The sequence below is a fragment of the Ranitomeya imitator genome, chromosome 3 (genome assembly GCF_032444005.1).
Source record: "Ranitomeya imitator isolate aRanImi1 chromosome 3, aRanImi1.pri, whole genome shotgun sequence".
Taxonomy (NCBI): Eukaryota; Metazoa; Chordata; class Amphibia; order Anura; family Dendrobatidae; genus Ranitomeya; species Ranitomeya imitator.
In genome coordinates this window covers 532,616,128-532,633,743 of record NC_091284.1, presented here as the reverse complement: position 1 = coordinate 532,633,743, position 17,616 = coordinate 532,616,128, and the positions used below count along the sequence as shown (strand labels likewise).

The 17,616-nt window shown below is 45.2% G+C and overlaps 1 protein-coding gene across 1 annotated transcript in view; it reads right to left on the bottom strand.

Moving 5' to 3' along the window:
- LOC138670452 (galectin-9-like) overlaps positions 1-17,616 on the bottom strand; it is a 39,418-nt gene that overhangs the window by 9,398 nt on the left and 12,404 nt on the right. The window contains exons 2-5 of the mRNA XM_069757810.1: positions 10,307-10,395; positions 9,566-9,767; positions 9,340-9,459; positions 1,544-1,582 (exon numbers count right to left, since the gene is read on the bottom strand). Of these exons, the coding sequence (XP_069613911.1) occupies positions 1,544-1,582; positions 9,340-9,459; positions 9,566-9,767; positions 10,307-10,395 (450 nt within the window). The remainder of the gene's footprint in view (positions 1-1,543; positions 1,583-9,339; positions 9,460-9,565; positions 9,768-10,306; positions 10,396-17,616) is intronic.

Genomic DNA, 17,616 nt, shown 5'->3' with positions numbered 1-17,616 from the left:
GGCCTTCGTATCCATGGTTATGATGATGCCAGAACCTAATTGGTTGGACGGAATATAAACACTGCAGTGTGGTTACATTGTTTATGTGTTGAATTTGATTTTCTTTTCTATATACTGCAGACATTATGTGTATCCTTTTTAACGCTTTTTTATGTTGTCTGATTGATGTTTTTTACTGTGTTTATATATGTAATTAATGGCTGGTTGGTGATTGGGGCCTTGCGTGGTATCCACACCATTTAAGCCGACACATTGTACCTAGTTGTATGCTTGACAAAGACCAGGATACTGGTCGAAACGTTGCTCTTTCATGGACTAATAAAGATTTCGTTTTTTGATACTGCAACACCCGTTTGGAGCGCTGTTCATCTCTTCTCTTTAGGTGGGAACCCTGTCTGTCCCTCTCCCAGAGTTTACACTAAAGGTGTGCTTGTCTGGGCCACCAGGCCTGGCCCTGACTCCTGTTTTAGCCCTATGCTGAAACCTCCACCCGCCACCCAGTGAAAAGACCACACACCAACCCCCACAGAAAGCACAGACAGGGAAAACTTAAAACGCACCACGCCGCAGACACACAGGAAAACACAATAATGTGCACAGGGCAAAACAAATACAAATATAGGAAGGAGAAATATAACAAAGGATCATACACCACCAGATATGATATTTCTTCTCCAAGACCACCACTCCAGACCGGAATCACTAGGCACAAGCTATAATCGGCGGCGCCCAAAGTCCAGCACGACTATTTAAAGGCCGTGGGCGTGACCCAGCCTCCAACCCGAGTACTAGCTAGTTTAACCCCGGGCAACCTGGATCAAGTCTAGCCGGCGCCACTGAGCGTATAGTGAACGTATGTGGAATTACCGCTGTCTGTCGGACGCCCTGGTGTGAATAGCGTCCGACATGACAGTACTGCAGTAGATTATGTATCCATGGTTACAACCACTCATATAGTGACAGTTAGTGGTTTGAGCAAGTAATCATGGATATTCAAGCTACTGTAATGGCCTGCACATGGGGTAAGTGGCATAGCTAATCAGAAGAACTATGCAACATTTCTAATTGGAGGCGGTGACTGCTGCTACCACTACCACCAATAGGAGTGTTCCTTATTCCCCCCCCCCCTTCCACATTCCAAGTATGATATTATTTTCCTCACTGATGCAGCACTAGAAGAGCTTGTGTATGGCAAACTAACTTGTATTTTAAGGAGAATCTGTCATTTTAAGGAGAATCTGTCATTAGATTCATGCTGCCAGAACCACTGGCAGCATAAATCTGAGCCTGGATGGTCAATTACAGCCAGGTGTATCTTACTCTGAAATGCTGCAGCATGAAAAGTCGGAAGGGGACTAAAGGCAGAGACCTGACTAGTCCACTGATGTCCCTAGCTGGATTCTCCCCTCCGTGCTCCAGCTGACTGACCACTCTCACGCTATGTACAGAATTATTATTTCATGTCGTATACAAAGGTCTATAAGAATGGGTAGGCCTTCTATACTTGCAGCTATGAATATACAGCTCTACTCAGCGTACTTACATAATGTGTGGGACACGGGCAAGGATTACATGGAGGTGGCTGTAAAAGAAACACAAATATAAATTCTAGGAAATAAAACAGAACAAAAAGAAACACAAAAATCTGTTCTTTTTCCCCTTGAAGTTGAACTTTTTGCCTCTGAGAAATATACTAGTCATTATTTTCACTACACTAAAAATTGATAATTAACCCACAGAGGTATTTTCGTTTTTTTTTGCTCCCCTTCTTCCCAGAACCATAATTTTTTTTATTTTTTTGGTCAATATGGCCATGTGAGGGCTTGTCTTTTGCGGGCAGGAGGAGTTGTACTTTTGAACGACACCATTGGTTTTAACACATCGTGTACTGGAAAAGGGGGAAAAAAATTCAAAGTGCGGTGAAATTGCAAAAAAAAAAAGGCAATAATTCCATCACCTGTGCAATACTAAGGAAATCCTGAAAACTTGATGTTTTGGTGGCTCTTGAGGACCGGAGTTGGGGGAGCACTGAGCTACAAGATGCACCACTGTTTTATTCAAAATTTTCCTCCTAAAAATTTGGGGTGAGTCTTCTCGTCCTCAAAATATGTTTGTTTGTTTTTTTGTTTTTTTATACACCAAAAATACTGCACAAGTGTTTGAATGAAGACAAATCCCATAATAAATAGTACACATGAAAATAATCAACTTTATTTTGATCATGGAAATCTGCCTTTTTCTCCTCCTAGATTGATCTTCCACTCTGAAATCATGGGTAAATCTGTACAGATTTTCAGTTGCCGAGATAGGAACTGAAAATAGGTGCTTATAAAGTTTTATGGATTATGGAGAGAAGAGCTAGAGACTCTTCTGTAGGCTCTCTGGAAATGACAGCTACAGTTCTTCACAGAACTATATAACCACCTGTTGCCATATTTCCCCAGTAATAGGAAAATCTGCAGAGGATAGATTTTTTCATGAATTAAGAAGTTTGATAAAGACATTAAATTCAGAAACTTTGTAATATGTACTATTGATTTATGGGTAAAATAATAATAAAAAAAGTTGCTTTAAACTGCCTTGCCTTATTTTTCAGACCTATTATGTTGGGTTGCAGGAAGGGCTAATTACAACAAGTAAAAAAGATTATGAATACATAACATGCAAGCCTGGATTGTTTAAATACACGTCATTATGTTCATGCAGCTCTTGCTTTGGTTCTATAATGCAACATGTTAATTCCAGGTTTCTAGGAAAGTTCCCACGATCTAGGAACAGCCAGCAGAGGGCGCCTCACCGCAAATGAAGCTAAATATAGATCATTGACCTATATTTAGCTTCATTCACCGGGGTATTGCAGACATGAGCAGCCTGCATTAGCGGAGCTCGTCTCTGCAAAATATTTTAACCCCTTCAGATGGATCTACATCGTTGGACCTTACAGATCCTCGGAAGGGGCGCAATAAGTGACAAAAAGAAAGCATTTAGAGAATTAAAGGAAGTAGGTAGTGAGGAGGCATTCAATAAATACAGAAAATTAAATAAATTCTGCAAAAAGCAAATCAAGGCAGCAAAGATTGAGACAGAGAGACTCATTGCCAGGGAGAGTAAAAATAATCCTAAAATATTCTTTAACTACATAAATAGTAAGAAACTAAAAAATGATAGTGTTGGCCCCCTTAAAAATAGTCTGGGTGAGATGGTGGATGAGGATGCAGGAAAAAGCCAATATGCTAAATGACTTTTTTTCATCAGTATTTACACAAGAAAATCCCATGGCAGACAAAATGTCTAGTAATAAAAATTCCCAATTTAATGTCACCTGCTTAACCCAGCAGGAAGTGCGGCGGCGTCTAAAAATCACTAAAATTGACAAATCTCCGGGCCCGGATGGGATACACCCTCGAGTACTGCAGGAATTAAGTACAGTCATTGATAGACCATTATTTTTAATCTTTAAAGACTCCATAATAACAGGGTCTGTGCCACAGGACTGGCGTATAGCAAATGTGGTGCCAATATTCAGAAAGGGAACAAAAACTGAACTCGGAAATTATAGGCCAGTAAGCTTAACCTCTACTGTGGGTAAAATCCTGGAGGGCATTCTAAGGGATGCTATACTGGAGTATCTGAAGAGGAATAACCTCATGACCCAGTATCAGCACGGGTTTACTAGGGACCGTTCATGTCAGACTAATTTGATCAGTTTCTATGAAGAGGTAAGTTCCGGATTGGACCAAGGGAACCCAGTGGATGTAGTGTATATGGACTTTTCAAAAGCTTTTGATACGGTGCCACACAAAAGGTTGATACATAAAATGAGAATAATGGGGATAGGGGAAAATATGTGCAAGTGGGTTGAGAGCTGGCTCAGGGATAGGAAACAAAGGATGGTTATTAATGGAGCACACTCGGACTGGGTAGCGGTTAGCAGTGGGGTACCACAGGGGTCAGTATTGGGCCCTCTTCTTTTTAACATATTTATTAATGACCTTGTAGGGGACATTCAGAGTAGAATTTCAATATTTGCAGATGACACTAAACTCTGCAGGGTAATCAATATAGAGGAGGACAATTTTATATTACAGGAGGATTTATGTAAACTAGAAGCTTGGGCTGATAAATGGCAAATGAGCTTTAATGGGGATAAATGTAAGGTCATGCACTTGGGTAGAAGTAATAAGATGTATAATTATGTGCTTAATTCTAAAACTCTGGGCAAAACTGTCAATGAAAAAGACCTGGGTGTATGGGTGGATGACAAACTCATATTCAGGGGCCAGTGTCAGGCAGCTGCTACAAAGGCAAATAAAATAATGGGATGCATTAAAAGAGGCATAGATGCTCATGAGGAGAATATAATTTTACCTCTATACAAGTCACTAGTTCGACCACACTTAGAATACTGTGCACAGTTCTGGTCTCCGGTGTTTAAGAAAGACATAGCTGAACTAGAGCGGGTGCAGAGAAGAGCCACCAAGGTTATTAGAGGACTAGGGGGTCTGCAATATCAAGATAGGTTATTACACTTGGGGCTATTTAGTTTGGAAAAACGAAGACTAAGGGGTGATCTTATTTTAATGTATAAATATATGAGGGGACAGTACAAAGACCTTTCTGATGATCTTTTTAATCATAGACCTGAAACAGGGACAAGGGGGCATCCTCTGCGTTTGGAGGAAAAAAGGTTTAAGCATAATAACAGACACGGATTCTTTACTGTAAGAGCAGTGAGACTATGGAACTCTCTGCCGTATGATGTTGTAATGAGTGATTCATTACTTAAATTTAAGAGGGGACTGGATACCTTTCTGGAAAAGTATAATGTTACAGAGTATATACACTAGATTCCTTGATAGGGCGTTGATCCAGGGAACTATATTATACAAAGAACCCGGCACTCAACTTTTATTCAAACTGGTGGTATTTATTTTTGTAGTACGAAAAACGTTTCGGCCAAGGTCTGGCCTTCGTCAGTTACGTACTAAGCGATGTCATAGGGAAGTGTTGCGTAAGCGTAGTAGATTACAGGGATAACCCTTGTGCAATGTAAGTCTCCAATGAATGGCGCGATTACAGGCTGAATGTGCGACGGGTCCGGACGCGGTGCACTCGGGCTTCTCTTCTGACAGCGGTGGACACCGCGTCCGGACCCGTCGCACATTCAGCCTGTAATCGCGCCATTCATTGGAGACTTACATTGCACAAGGGTTATCCCTGTAATCTACTACGCTTACGCAACACTTCCCTATGACATCGCTTAGTACGTAACTGACGAAGGCCAGACCTTGGCCGAAACGTTTTTCGTACTACAAAAATAAATACCACCAGTTTGAATAAAAGTTGAGTGCCGGGTTCTTTGTATAATATATGTACGGCCTGGGAACCTACCCGTGCACCAAGTTGCTGTGCTCACGTCTTTTCTACTCACTGTATGATCCAGGGAACTAGTCTGATTGCCGTATGTGGAGTCGGGAAGGAATTTTTTTCCCCAATGTGGAGCTTACTCTTTGCCACATGGGTTTTTTTTTGCCTTCCTCTGGATCAACATGTTAGGGCATGTTAGGTTAGGCTATGGGTTGAACTAGATGGACATATAGTCTTCCTTCAACCTTAATAACTATGTAACTATGTATGTATATTGTTGGTTTATTTTTTTTTTTTAATTTACAGATCGAGGGTCTTCAGTGAGTGGATTGAGAGTAGAATAAATTAATACAACAGCCTTTGTGCTTTTTTCAATAAATTATTTTTTAATAATGTGTGTGTTTTTTTTTTAAACCCTTTACTAGTATTGGATTAATAATGGATAGGTGTCAGAATTGACGCCTCTCCATTATTAATTAAGCTTAATGTCATCTTACAATAGCAAGGTGACATTAACCCTTCATTACCCCATATCCCACCTCTACACGGGAATGGGAAGAGAGTGGCCAAGTGCCTGAATAGGCGCATCTTCCAGATGTGCCTTTTCTGGGGTGGCTGGGGGCAGATGTTTTTAGCCAGGGAAGGGGGGCCAATAACCATGGACCCTCTCCAGGCTATTAATATCTGCCCTCAGTCACTGGCTTTACTACTCTGGGGGAGAAAATTGTGCGGGAGCCCACGCCAATTTTTTCCGCCATTTAACCCCTTATTTTACTAGCTAAAACGGCCAAATTTTGCATATACACACTACTGACATTAGTAGTGTGGAATATGCAAAAAAATGGTGATATGAGATGGTTTACTGTATGTAAACCAGGTCTCATATCATGTCGGGTTTAGGAAGGAGAAAGCAAAAGCCGGTAATTGAATTACCGGCTTTCTGCTATCTCGCGCTGTATTAAGTAATAATATATACATATATGTGTCTCCCTGACATATACATATATATATAGAGAGAGAGAGAGAGAGAGAGACAGTATATATGTTTTTTTTTTTTTTAACACATGGATCCCTTGTATAGCCGTATGTCGGTTTTGCAAGCCTGCGATAAAAACACGCATTACGGCTGCCATACGGATTACATACGGAGGATGCCATGCGCAAAAAACGGTGACACACCCTGCCTACGGAGGAGCTACGGACCACTATTTTCGGGACTTTTCAGCGTATTACGGCCGTAATATACGGACCGTATTTTCATACGCTGTGTGTGACGCCGGCCTAAATGTGGACATCTGTTGGATTGGAGGATGGCTCCACAGAATTATACATTTGGCACAAGCCACATTTGCGGATCGTACAATACTTGAACCGTACTGCCAATAACCACTTTGTTAATGGTGATACGTACATTTTGCCTTTGACCTCCTGGAGGCCGGTTTCACACGTCAGTGGCTCCGGTACGTGTAGTGACAGTTTCCTCATGTACCGGAGACACTGACACGTAGACACATTAAAATAAATGTGTCTCTGCAGATGTCAGCGTGTTTTCACGGACAGTGTGTCCGTTTGCAAAACACGGAGACATGTCAGTGTTCGTGGGAGCGCACGGATCACGCGGACCCATTAAAGTCAATGGGTACATGTAAACACGTACCGCACACAGATGCTTTCCGTGTGCCATCCGTGTGCTGTCCGTGTGCGTTTTTCCTGTCATAGGGTTAAAATTGAAAAAATTGTTTCAATACACGGACACAAGTACAGCACACTGACAGCACACGGACCTTAAAAACGGACTCACGGACATCACACGGATGTACCACGTGAGCACACGGACACGGATAACTCCGGTACCGGAATTATCTGGACGTGTGAGACTGGCCTGACATGGTGGGTGGGGAAATCCACACTAGAAAAGGAACATATATCAGGAATTCGTTCACGATCACGAATATTATATTAAAAGTATGCCATCTATGGGGATAGTGCAAACAATTTTCAAAGAATTTTGTCAAACAATATAATGTGTTTTAGGGTTTTTAATTAAAAAAATAAGTGATTAAAAATGTTGATTGAAAATTGCTACTGTTAACGAATGCTATATTAAATAATCTACATGTAATTTTAGCAATGGAAAGTAATGTCAGCAAGCAAAACCTGGCATAAAAAAAAACTGAACTGCAGCAAAAAGAGCACACAGTATACAGTACCTTATATCAGCAGTCATAACAGGAACATAAACAGAAAGATTCTAATGGAAAGATTTGAACACCTTCTGTATTTTAAACCCACTGCTGGCTTTTGGCTTCCAAACACTGCCAAACCTTTGCAAAGGGGATAACTTGTTGATAGTTGTGGGTTGATCCTGAGAACAGGGCTCTGCAGAACCCCATCTTGGTATCCCAATGGAATGTAAATGCTCTACTTGCGCGTCATTTATTTTCTGTGGGACTGCCAGAAATAGCTGAACGCTGTACTTAACTTTCTTCACATAACATAGAGCCCTTTTTTGGGGATTGTTGGGGGTCTCAATGGTCAGACCCTGATGGATATGAGAGGACTTACAATTCTAGGAATACCCCATAAATATACTATTCTAACTAATGAGAAATAATGAAATAGAAATTATATTAATTAAAAGTGCATGTGCCACAATCACAAATTGTCTCACCATTCTGACCCCACCAATAAGACTTGAGAATCCAGAGTCCCATTTGATCTGAGCAGCGCTTCATCTGCACTGACACTCCATTAAAAGTCTATAGGACTAATTGAGGCAAGTGCTGTCCCATCGGCTGTAATATACAATGGAATGCCCAGGGTCCCCATCCATTTATATAATTGCCTTGTAATGTTTTTATTTCCTGTTCTGTCCAGATGTCACCGTATCCCAGAATTACAAGGAGAGGAAGTTCACCGACCGCCATATTGGGACACCCAAGTGATGGGTGTCTCAATATGGAAACTGCCGCTGGTACCAACCTATTGTGTGGTACCACCAGCGGAACACCGTCGCACCACACACACACACACACACTCTATACCCACCACACACTCACACAGCCTCTTGCACGGTACCACCAGCGGAACACCGTCGCAAACACGCTGCCGGGATCAGCAGAATGATTCACTGACTGCCACCATCTTTGTACAGGAGGAGCACATGTGCAATTTTAATGTGACCGCCGCTATCTGTCTGCACAAAGATGGCGGCGGTCTCATTTACTGCGCCTGCGTGAATTAAGCGCAGGCGCAGTGAATCATTCGGCTGATCCAGGCGGCAGATGAGCGACATGTCCACAGGCAGAGGAAGCCGGTCACATTAAAGGGGTTTTCCCACAAAGGAAAGTTCACTTTAAAAATTGTCTGTCTGACCGTGTATGGAACAGTGGATTCATTTTGTGAGGCAAAATATTTCACTGACTGTTTTTAAACAATATTTTACCTCACAAAATAAATCCACTGTGATCCCCTGCTGTAATGTCAGTATTGTCTTTTGCTTCCTCTCCTGCTGTGGTATGTTCGGTACACAGTCAGACACAGACAATTTTTAAAATTAACTTTTGTTTGTGGGAAAACCCCTTTAAAAAGCAAATATCAACGCCAACATGGTTCCTCCTAAAAAGTATGCCAAGGACAATGAAAGGAAAGCAGCAAAGGCACAATGTCGAAGAAAACAAAGGGCAAATGAGACTCTTGAAGAGCAACAGCATCGCTGGGACAAAAATGAATATAAGCGTAGGCATCAAGCACGAGTCCCCTGATGCAAAAGTCATTAGATTATCACAGGATACCATTAGGCAATAACATCGCCGCATGCCTGCCCCCATCGTGACATTACCATCCTCCCGATGCGATAGCATCGGGCCTCCATCTAGTTTGCATAATAAGTGCTTTTTGTAATGGTGGAAGACCAGCAGTAAGCAACTTATCCTGCAAGTTGTGATACCATGGTAGTAAAATGTCACATACCCCTTGTGGTTGAATCTCAACACTTGTTAGACACAGAGGGCCTCCTATAATCAAAGTATTGACTCTCTGCAAAGAAATTCGGTGACGATACTCCAAATAGTGAAGTCCATTCACAGAAACCTGAAAGAGAGAGATATTTTATAGAACAGAAACAAAATTAAATAAATTCAATATGATCAGGAACACATTTCCTGCCAGTTTCAAATATTGCTTTAAGCAAACATACTTTGTAGTTCAGGCTTGTAACAAGGATTCGTAATTCAAATGGTAAACCCCAATAAAATGGCAACTCGGACTTGACCTCTTCAGTCCCCCAATTTTTATTTTGCATTGTGTTGCAAACAACAGTCTTCTGATCAAAACGTGGATTGAAATGGAAGGCAATGTCATCAGTGTCACAAGGACCACACTGAAAGTTCACGGCAAGCCTAAAGGAGAAATATATTGATTGTTCAGAAAAATTAAAAAAAATGAATATGTTGAATGCATACTATTATTTATTTATTTATTTTTTTAACGGGGTATTCAATGCATGATAGCTGCTCAATAGGTCATCAGAGCACTTGCTTTTTTTTCTGCCAAGGGCCATTTTGAAATTTCTACCATCATTCAAAGGCTGCAAAAAATTATCAACTTAAAAATGACCTAATACATTTGGCCAAGCAATTAATTCCGTCACCCTTAATGTGATAGCTGGATTGGCTTTGATTTTAGGCGATTTTGACACTTCTGTACTTAGGAGTGGATCATAAACAGAAAAAAAACATCATGATAAGACCTGCACCTTTTTGGTGTATTTGTGGCGAGTTTGCCTTCTATACACTTTTGATGAACTTTTGATGCTGAAAAAAAAATTCTATTGTTTCTTGCTAGCCCATTCTTGCACCATATTTATTCGTAAGAACGAGTAGCCACTTTTCCCTGTCACAGCTGCAGCCTGAATACACTAATATACCAATATACTAACCTGTCAGCTGTAGGTAGGATAGAGCCATTTATAATAACCACGGTGCCATCGCTGATGCCTCTGTGAAAACTTGTGCAAAAAGGAACAGGCTGGAAAGAAAAGATCACAATTATGAAACACATCCAAGTTCTCTTATCTACACAATAAGCCACAAACATGTCAGAAAGAGTAAGGTATAGTAAAAGAATATAAATATTAGAATAAAAATAATAAAATCACACAAAATCAGCACTGAACACTATAGTTTGTTGTGCACAATAAAAATGTCTTCTATACAAAACCATAATGTCATAGAGACAGAGAGTTGCATCAACAGGATTCACAATCTAGTGAACCATCAACATTTCCCCATCGTTGGGCAACTCCTAAACTTTACCGGAGCCCATAACCTGATTGCCATAGCTGAAAAAAAATCCTACAAGTGCAGTGCCTGCCACTTTTTCAACTCATTCTCCCCATTGCTGCCTCGTACTGTATGTATTATAGTGTACCCACAACGTCCTACCACTACTTTGTGCTCCATATACAGGGCAGAGACCCATAACCAACAGTGCCCCAGTTTCAATATCCTACAAGCACCAGTGCCCACTACTCCTGACCATACTTCCCACTGCTCCTACTACTCGGTGCTACCTCATGTAATGTAATGTGCTCAAAATTTCCCCACTGCTGGCTGCGTCAGAGTATATCGCATCATATACCCCTCACTGCTGCCTCAAATACATCACATACCCCAACTGCCATCTGTCCTCCTGTGCTGGATATCAAATAATATTGCCTATTCAAGGCACTTAGTGTACACCTAGTACACCTAGTAGTGGAAATATGTAACATAGTAACATAGTAACATAGTTAGTAAGGCCGAAAAAAGACATTTGTCCATCCAGTTCAGCCTATATTCCATCATAATAAATCCCCAGATCTAAGTCCTTCTACAGAACCTAATTGTATGATACAATATTGTTCTGCTCCAGGAAGACATCCAGGCCTCTCTTGAACCCCTCGACTGAGTTCGCCATCACCACCTCCTCAGGCAAGCAATTCCAGATTCTCACTGCCCTAACAGTAAAGAATCCTCTTCTATGTTGGTGGAAAAACCTTCTCTCCTCCAGACGCAAAGAATGCCCCCTTGTGCCCGTCACCTTCCTTGGTATAAACAGATCCTCAGCGAGATATTTGTATTGTCCCCTTATATACTTATACATGGTTATTAGATCGCCTCTCAGTCGTCTTTTTTTTAGACTAAATAATCCTAATTTCGCTAATCTATCTGGGTATTGTAGTTCTCCCATCCCCTTTATTAATTTTGTTGCCCTCCTTTGTACTCTCTCTAGTTCCATTATATCCTTCCTGAGCACCGGTGCCCAAAACTGGACACAGTACTCCATGTGCGGTCTAACTAGGGATTTGTACAGAGGCAGTATAATGCTCTCATCATGTGTATCCAGACCTCTTTTAATGCACCCCATGATCCTGTTTGCCTTGGCAGCTGCTGCCTGGCACTGGCTGCTCCAGGTAAGTTTATCATTAACTAGGATCCCCAAGTCCTTCTCCCTGTCAGATTTACCCAGTGGTTTCCCATTCAGTGTGTAAGGCCGGGGACACACACAACGTATAAAAAAACGGTCCGTTTTTGACGGACGAGAATCGCACAAATGTTACCAAAACAATGATCCGTGTGCAGTGCGAGGATGCGATTTTCTCGCATTAAATGATCCGTGTGACATCCGTGTGACATCCGTATGGCATCCGTATGGTGAGATTTTCTCACACACTTGCAAAATGAGCAAATAATGGCTGAGCCTTTCCTGTCACCTGCCCAATGCCTGAGAATTTCTCGCAAGTCACACTGATGGTCCGTGTTCTGTGCTATTTTTTCTCACCCCCATAGACTTTCATTGGCGATTCTCGGCCGAGAAACGCTGACAATCGCAGCATGCTGCGATTTCACTCGGATCCTGAATACGGCCGAGAAAATATCGGATGATGGGAGCTGCCCCATTGATTAACATTGGGACGAGTGCTATGCGATTTTTTATCGCATTGCACTCGTCCGTATTACGGTCTAGTGTGACCCCGGCCTTAAACCTCATCTGCCACCTTTCAGCCCAAGTTTCCAACTTATCCAGATCCATCTGCAGCAGAATACTATCTTCTCTTGTATTAACTGCTTTACATAGTTTTGTATCATCTGCAAATATCGATATTTTACTGTGTAAACCTTCTACCAGATCATTAATGAATATGTTGAAGAGAACAGGTCCCAATACTGACCCCTGCGGTACCCCACTGGTCACAGCGACCCAGTTAGAGACTATACCATTTATAACCACCCTCTGCTTTCTATCACTAAGCCAGTTACTAACCCATTTACACACAATTTCCCCCAGACCAAGCATTCTCATTTTGTGTACCAACCTCTTGTGCGGCACGGTATCAAACGCTTTGGAAAAATCGAGATATACCACGTCCAATGACTCACCGTGGTCCAGCCTATAGCTTACCTCTTCATAAAAACTGATTAGATTGGTTTGACAGGAGCGATTTCTCATAAACCCATGCTGATATGGAGTTAAACAGTTATTCTCATTGAGATAATCCAGAATAACATCCCTCAGAAACCCTTCAAATATTTTACCAACAATAGAGGTTAGACTTACTGGCCTATAATTTCCAGGTTCACTTTTAGAGCCCTTTTTGAATATTGGCACCACATTTGCTATGCGCCAATCCTGCGGAACAGACCCTGTCGCTATAGAGTCCCTAAAAATAAGAAATAATGGTTTATCTATTACATTACTTAGTTCTCTTAGTACTCGTGGGTGTATGCCATCCGGACCCGGAGATTTATCTATTTTAATCTTATTTAGCCGGTTTCGCACCTCTTCTTGGGTTAGATTGGTGACCCTTAATATAGGGTTTTCATTGTTTCTTGGGATTTCACCTAGCATTTCATTTTCCACCGTGAATACCGTGGAGAAGAAGGTGTTTAATATGTTAGCTTTTTCCTCGTCATCTACAACCATTCTTTCCTCACTATTTTTTAAGTGGCCTACATTTTCAGTTTTTATTCTTTTACTATTGATATAGTTGAAGAACAGTTTGGGATTAGTTTTACTCTCCTTAGCAAATTTTTGTAGTTAATTTTTAAAAAATATATATATATATCACACCACCACCTGTCGCCGTCTGATATACAGCAAGTCCACATGTGAGACTGTTATATTATGGGAACACTGGAGTCTGCCATATATAGTATTCTGTATAATGATTGACCCTAATATACTTGGGTGTAGTGAACAATTGTGACCACAAGTTGAGACGGACACAAATTTGGGTTTTTACAAAGTTTGCAGCGTCAGTGTTTTTAGATCTTTTATTCAGATGTCAGCTTCTGAGTTAAATCCTGAATGATGACAGACGATCAGTGCTGGAAGTTTGTAACAATTTCTGTTTTTGTTAGTCACCCAGCTTTTTGAGGACTGACAACTGGAGAGTTTCCCAGCCATGGACCCAAAATTTCAGTGGTTTGCTTACCGAGCCACTTAGTTTGTGACAGTGCTCCATCATGGTGGAAAAATCATTGTTAGGCCGGCGTCACACTAGGCGTACGAAAATACGGTCCGTTTTTTACGGCCGTAATACGCAGAAATGTTCCTAAAATAGTGATCCGTATGCCATCCGTAGGCAGGGTGTGGCAGCATATTTTGCGCATGTCGTCCTCTGTATGTAATCCGCATGGCATCTGTACTGCGAGATTTTCTCACCGGCTTGCAAAACGGACATACAATGGATCCATGGGCTCAAATATTCGTTAAAACATATATGCAGTCTATATATATATATATATATATACTAGCTATTGAACCCGTTCTACGCCCGGGTGGCGAGCATTTATATTGGTATATGGTCTCCATCCTGGTATGTGCTGCTCCATCCTGCGTCCCCATCCTGTCATGTGCTGCACCCACCCTGTGACCCCATCCTGGTATGTGCTGCACCCATCCTGCGTCCCCATCCTGTCATGTGCTGCACCCATCCTGCGTCCCCATCCTGTCATGTGCTGCACCCATCCTGCGTCCCCATCCTGGTATGTGCTGCACCCATCCTGCGCCCCCATCCTGCGTCCCCATCCTGTCATGTGCTGCACCCATCCTGCGTCCCCATCCTGGTATGTGCTGCACCCATCCTGCGTCCCCATCCTGCATCCCCATCCTGTCATGTGCTGCACCCATCCTGCATCCCCATCCTGTCATGTGCTGCACCCATCCTGCGCCCCCATCCTGCGTCCCCATCCTGTCATGTGCTGCACCCATCCTGCGTCCCCATCCTGGTATGTGCTGCACCCATCCTGCGTCCCCATCCTGCGTCCCCATCCTGTCATGTGCTGCACCCATCCTGCGTCCCCATCCTGTCATGTGCGGCACCCATCCTGCGTCCCCATCCTGCGTCCCCATCCTGTCATGTGCTGCACCCATCCTGCGTCCCCATCCTGTCATGTGCTGCACCCATCCTGCGTCCCCATCCTGGTATGTGCTGCACCCATCCTGCGCCCCCATCCTGCGTCCCCATCCTGTCATGTGATGCACCCATCCTGCGTCCCCATCCTGTCATGTGCGGCACCCATCCTGCGTCCCCATCCTGTCATGTGCTGCACCCATCCTGCGTCCCCATCCTGTCATGTACTGCACCCATCCTGCGTCCCCATCCTGGTATGTGCTGCACCCATCCTGCGCCCCCATCCTGCGTCCCCATCCTGTCATGTGCTGCACCCATCCTGCATCCCCATCCTGTCATGTGCTGCACCCATCCTGCGCCCCCATCCTGCGTCCCCATCCTGTCATGTGCTGCACCCATCCTGCGTCCCCATCCTGGTATGTGCTGCACCCATCCTGCGTCCCCATCCTGCGTCCCCATCCTGTCATGTGCTGCACCCATCCTGCGTCCCCATCCTGTCATGTGCGGCACCCATCCTGCGTCCCCATCCTGCGTCCCCATCCTGTCATGTGCTGCACCCATCCTGCGTCCCCATCCTGTCATGTGCTGCACCCATCCTGCGTCCCCATCCTGGTATGTGCTGCACCCATCCTGCGCCCCCATCCTGCGTCCCCATCCTGTCATGTGATGCACCCATCCTGGGTCCCCATCCTGGTATGTGCTGCACCCATCCTGCGTCCCCATCCTGGTATGTATTGCACCCATCCTGCGTCCCCATCCTGTCATGTGCTGCACCCATCCTGCGTCCCCATCCTGCGTCCCCATCCTGCGTCCCCATCCTGTCATGTGCTGCACCCATCCTGCGTCCCCATCCTGTCATGTGCTGCACCCATCCTGCATCCGTATGCCATCCGTAGGCAGGGTGTGGCAGCATATTTTGCGCATGTCATCCTCTGTATGTAATCCGCATGGCATCTGTACTGCGAGATTTTCTCACCGGCTTGCAAAACGGACATACAATGGATCCATGGGCTCAAATATTCGTTAAAACATATATGCAGTCTATATATATATATATATACTAGCTATTGAACCCGTTCTACGCCCGGGTGGCGAGCATTTATATTGGTATATGGTCTCCATCCTGGTATGTGCTGCTCCATCCTGCGTCCCCATCCTGTCATGTGCTGCACCCACCCTGTGACCCCATCCTGGTATGTGCTGCACCCATCCTGCGTCCCCATCCTGTCATGTGCTGCACCCATCCTGCGTCCCCATCCTGTCATGTGCTGCACCCATCCTGCGCCCCATCCTGGTATGTGCTGCACCCATCCTGCGCCCCCATCCTGCGTCCCCATCCTGTCATGTGCTGCACCCATCCTGCGTCCCCATCCTGGTATGTGCTGCACCCATCCTGCGTCCCCATCCTGCATCCCCATCCTGTCATGTGCTGCACCCATCCTGCATCCCCATCCTGTCATGTGCTGCACCCATCCTGCGTCCCCATCCTGCGTCCCCATCCTGTCATGTGCTGCACCCATCCTGCGTCCCCATCCTGGTATGTGCTGCACCCATCCTGCGTCCCCATCCTGCGTCCCCATCCTGTCATGTGCTGCACCCATCCTGCATCCCCATCCTGTCATGTGCGGCACCCATCCTGCGTCCCCATCCTGCGTCCCCATCCTGTCATGTGCTGCACCCATCCTGCGTCCCCATCCTGTCATGTGCTGCACCCATCCTGCGTCCCCATCCTGGTATGTGCTGCACCCATCCTGCGCCCCCATCCTGCGTCCCCATCCTGTCATGTGCTGCACCCATCCTGCATCCCCATCCTGTCATGTGCTGCACCCATCCTGCGTCCCCATCCTGTCATGTGCTGCACCCATCCTGCGTCCCCATCCTGGTATGTGCTGCACCCATCCTGCGTCCCCATCCTGCGTCCCCATCCTGTCATGTGCTGCACCCATCCTGCGTCCCCATCCTGTCATGTGCGGCACCCATCCTGCGTCCCCATCCTGCGTCCCCATCCTGTCATGTGCTGCACCCATCCTGCGTCCCCATCCTGTCATGTGCTGCACCCATCCTGCGTCCCCATCCTGGTATGTGCTGCACCCATCCTGCGCCCCCATCCTGCGTCCCCATCCTGTTATGTGATGCACCCATCCTGGGTCCCCATCCTGGTATGTGCTGCACCCATCCTGCGTCCCCATCCTGCGTCCCCATCCTGTCATGTGCTGCACCCATCCTGCGTCCCCATCCTGTCATGTGCTGCACCCATCCTGCGCCCCCATCCTGTCATGTGCTGCACCCATCCTGCGTCCCCATCCTGGTATGTGCTGCACCCATCCTGCGTCCCCATCCTGCGTCCCCATCCTGTCATGTGCTGCACCCATCCTGCGTCCCCATCCTGTCATGTGCTGCACCCATCCTGCGTCCCCATCCTGTCATGTGCTGCACCCATCCTGTGCCCCATCCTGTCATGTGCTGCACCCATCCTGCGTCCCCATCCTGGTATGTGCTGCACCCATCCTGCGTCCCCATCCTGCGTCCCCATCCTGTCATGTGCTGCACCCATCCTGCGTCCCCATCCTGGTATGTGCTGCACCCATCCTGCGTCCCCATCCTGCCATGTGCTGCACCCATCCTGCGTCCCCATCCTGGTATGTATTGCACCCATCCTGCGTCCCCATCCTGTCATGTGCTGCACCCATCCTGCGTCCCCATCCTGCGTCCCCATCCTGCGTCCCCATCCTGTCATGTGCTGCACCCATCCTGCGTCCCCATCCTGTCATGTGCTGCACCCATCCTGCGCCCCCATCCTGTCATGTGCTGCACCCATCCTGCGTCCCCATCCTGGTATGTGCTGCACCCAT